We start from the raw sequence: 4,489 nt of genomic DNA, 5'->3' as shown, positions 1-4,489 counted from the left end.
GAAGATGTTTACGGCTCTAGCAGTGATTCTCAGCCATTTTAATTTCATGGAAGTTCTCATTTGGTTCCTTACGATCTATCGAGTATCTGGGGACCCCCTGGAACTCTCAAGGACCCCTAGGGGTCCCTGGACCCCACTTTGAGAATCAATCCACTAGAAAAGCAGGCAAAACTACTGTAATAATCACAGTTTTGACAGTAACTTGTTCTGTGTGTGTTGTTATTAACAGGCGAGGATGCTGTGTCATAGGGGATCTGTAGTAGTCAGGTTGACTCTCAGAAGAAGTTTCGGCTCTGCTGCTGCTGCTGCTCTCACCTCCAACCCGCTGACACTACTACAACCCCTCCAACCGAAACCCCTGGGCTGCGAACCTGTCGGCATCACAGCTGGATGCTGCATCAGCGCAGGGAAGATCTTCTCCAGTTTACGTCACGCAGACAAACAGAGATTCCATCTGTCCAGGCGCTTCTCCAGCAGCGGTGGTGGTGGAGGTGGAGGTGGAGGCGGAGGTGTGGGAGTGGGAGCCGGAGGCTGGTACGAGAGTTTAGCAGCCTCCACCCCTGTCCAGCTGACGGAGGAGTTGTTGTTTGGTGTTCAGCAGGCCAGCGGTCTGCCCTGGTGGCTCAGCATTGTCTGCTCCACCATGGCTCTCCGTAGCACCATCACCCTGCCGCTAGCAGCTTACCAAATGATCATCATCGCCAAGGTGTGTGCTCCAAAAAAATACATTTTGTAGTGCTGCACAAGAATTGAGATCACGATTCTCATGTTTTCCATGAAAATATGTATTGTCTTTAGTCTGTAGTTGCTGAGTGAACATAACTACATTCAAAATGTTGCACTGCACCTGGAGCCTTAAACCTCTCTTAAAGTCTCTTGTAGCAAAGAAGAGTAACTCAAATGAATTGGACAGCCAACTAGTGCTGCACTATTGGTGTCTGAATCTAGATCTCAATCTTTTTAGATTAATTGTGCAGCACTAATTACGTCAATATTGTCGCATTTTCCTCTAAACGTCCTCAGTCAAGCAACTATTGTAATGTATGGCAATATTTAATTTGACGTTGCTTGCTGAAATCAGACTTGTGAATAACAAGATAAAGGCGAAGCAGTCGGTCTGAGAGGTGATTTTGTATTTTACAATGAGTTGAAATGAAAATGGCATTATCAGAATGTCAATTTAAAAATGTTCATAGTGTGCATTAAATATACCGGTATTCATGTGTGTGAGAACTTGTATTACTCACAGAGGCATAATATACAATATTACAGTCATATTATTTCCAAGTGCAGTGAAATAATTAAGGCTTAGACGCTTAGGTAAGCAACCTGAACATTGTGAATCACTATAGTGTAGTGTAGATACTGGACACACCATGCAAATGTATACACAAAATTCTTTAGATCTGACCCAGCAGAATGAAACTGTCATACCAGTTTTGATCACAAGAGGGAAATGTTGTGCTTCAGAAACCTGAATACATATTATTTTTGTTTAAGACAAAATTATATGACATGCATTTTTTAAAACTCTACTCAGAAAGTACTGTTTAGTGCGGTACTGATTGTTGCATCGTTGTGAGTCTAGCCTTAACACAGTGATGTATATCGGGCATCTTTAACCACCAACACAAAATGGCACGAATAATAATTTAAATAAAAATATATTATTCAATAGTTGCATCATTACTAATACAACTACCATATATACTGTATAGGTTAACTACAGTTTGTGTTATATTATTCAGATTCCATGTGACTTGATTAGACTGATTCAATTTATACTGATTCCAATGTGGCACAGATCAGGCTGGATTTGGCTGCCAGTGTGAAATCAGTCTGAACACACAGATCTGTGACAGATCCGATCTGGTCACTTGCAAATGCTGTGTGACAGGCCAAAAGATCAGATTTGAGAAATAAGTCAGATTTGGCTGGATTTGACTGCAGTCTAAATGGGGCCTCAATAGTTCTGCTGTAATAAAAGTTTAAAATGCCTTTTAATTTATCATGGATTTATGGTTGACAGACACCTGTGCATTTTGACTGGACTCACAACAACAAACAACAAAGTGCCATGGATGTTTCTTCTCTTTGCTCGTCTTTCAACAATGACTAGGATAATCATTTGATGAAATCAACTCCTCTCATCCAGCAGTGAATAGTGATAGTAGTACTGCACATATTTGTTGTTTGTTAATTTTCTATTCAAGGCCTCAGATGTCTCAGAAAATCTTGCAGAGGAAATCAAAACAATCTTTGCTCTCTCAATAACTAATGACATTCAGGTGGAGAGGCTACAGACGGAGATAGCTGAGCTAGCGAAAAGGCTACGGTTCGAGGTGTCAATGCGAGCCAGAGAGAGAAACTGGACAGATGCAAACTGCAGGTAAATAAACTAAATTACATGAATTCTTAATACAGTATGTGTGTGATTTGGTGGGGGGGGGGGGGGTCATAGCTGCTACTTCATATGAGTACTATTATCATCAACGGGTATCAATTTAAAGGTCCGCTGACATGCCCCGAAATTAATATGGGTGGTACAGCACATCACGTGGTCTGACTGAAAACAGTTTGAAACAGTTTGAAACGGGGCTACGGCGCTAGCAACAAGTGGCTATAGGTCAGGCTAGCGTTTTTGACGGTACATTTAGCGTCATATTGGCTATAAATGTAATTGAAAAAAAATATTTTTTCGCCAGAAATGCTTAGTTTGAATGCAATTGAGGTTGGCGTGGGGTTTTTTAGGGGAACTGCAGCACAAGCGCAAATTTTGGACTGGAGTCCCATGTTCCCCCGGTCGCCAACACCCCTGTCTGCCCGCTCTGAGACCTCTCAGCCCCGCAGCGCGACAGTCGCGACTACGGACGGTCTGCTGTTGTCTGGCCGCTGTGAGAGCAGCGCGACTACTGTTCTTTTCCCCTCTCAGCCGCAGGCTGACATGTACACCCTCGCTCTCACTCTGTAATACCGTAGTTAGTTACCACAACATTGTTCAAGTGAACTATAGTGTGTTTATGTTTGTATTCATTGTAATAATAAATATCGCTATGCCGAGGCATAGTCTTGCGGACGAGATCATGAGCCTCTACGGGGGACTGGGCATGTGTGTACACACACAGCATAGCAACTTATGCTACTATTTTGGTGTCACATTTAGCTTGAATACTGGGTGAAAGTCTCATTCAAAAAATTAATTTTTCGCAACATTGTTCAGGTGAACTGTGTGTTTATGCTTGTTCATTGTAATAATCAATATCGCTATGATTATTTTATTTATCGCCGCGTCGCTCCGCATGACAACATACAGTCTAGCCCGTCTCAGATGCAGGCTGCACACACACGGACGGACGGACGGATGTATAGTCTCTGGTCAGGTCCCCGCATTGAACTGGGCATGTGTGTACGCACACACACACACACACACACACACACGCAATGGCACGGAATCTGCCTCGGGCGTCTGTAGCTCTCTTCCCCGCTGTCATGCACTATAGCCGTGTGTGCCCAGTTCAATGCGGGGACCTGACCAGAGACTATACGTCCGTCCGTCCGTGTGTGTGCAGCCTGCATCTGAGACGGGCTAGACTGTATGTTGTCATGCGGAGCGACGCGGCGATAAATAAAATAATCATAGCGATATTGATTATTACAATGAACAAGCATAAACACACAGTTCACCTGAACAATGTTGCGAAAAATTAATTTTTTGAATGAGACTTTCACCCAGTATTCAAGCTAAATGTGACACCAAAATAGTAGCATAAGTTGCTATGCTACCACGGCCACCAAGCCCGGCGAGCCCGCATAGAAGTCGTTGGGGAAAGCTTTCGCCACTCTGACGTCAGAATCATGATAGCATTGTTTGATAGCAGTTATTAGCTCCCGAGGGGCGTGTCAGTTCTCCTTTAAGAAGAATCTGTCAAGACAACTGTCACCCGTTTAAAGCATCCATGTTAATCTGGGTTCAAGTTCCTCTCTGGATCAGTGTCTCTCTGGCTCTACGGAAATACTAGTCTAAATACTGGTAAATACACACTCAAAGCACTCTTAGTATTACCGATGCAAGATCACAACAGTGCCAGAATAGAGACAACAGTTATGCAGAAGTAGATGGACGCCTGGATTGAGAGAGATAGTGTGATGTAAAATTTCTATTATGGTCATCTTTTGCTGTGTTCAATTTGCTTATGCAGACGGAAGCCTTTATTTAGTTTGTTCTTTCTTATCCTGTGGCCACAGCATTCCATTCTGTTCCATTGTGGCTCTGCAGCCATGGTTACGATTAAGAATATGCCTCATATGGTTGGAGAAGGATGTTGCGCTTCAACAATGGGATTCTCAGTGTCTCAGTGACACTTGGTGGTGAACAAGCACTATTTCCGTGCTCGGACACAGCCAGGGACACAGCCACACACAGCTGTCTATAGGAGTGGTTGCACCACTCAAAAATATGGAAGAGGTAGCACATCTGACATCTCAGGTC

General features: G+C 43.5%; 1 protein-coding gene across 1 annotated transcript; it reads left to right on the top strand.

The window, feature by feature from the left end:
- Nucleotides 1–487: 487 nt before the first annotated feature.
- LOC308322289 (cytochrome c oxidase assembly protein COX18, mitochondrial-like) lies at nt 488–4,019 on the top strand (the record flags this gene model as incomplete). The annotated part of the gene is made up of 3 exons (XM_080773491.1): nt 488–706; nt 2,289–2,389; nt 3,917–4,019. Coding segments are annotated over 3 exons (423 nt in total), but the record flags the coding sequence as incomplete, so codon positions are not given.
- Between the last annotated feature and the right edge of the window lie 470 nt (nt 4,020–4,489).

Source organism: Protomyctophum bolini (assembly GCF_963924005.1).
Source record: "Protomyctophum bolini genome assembly, chromosome: 10".
Lineage (NCBI taxonomy): Eukaryota > Metazoa > Chordata > Actinopteri > Myctophiformes > Myctophidae > Protomyctophum > Protomyctophum bolini.
The sequence above is the reverse complement of the archived record's forward strand: the minus strand, read 5'-3'. Positions and strand labels throughout refer to the sequence as shown.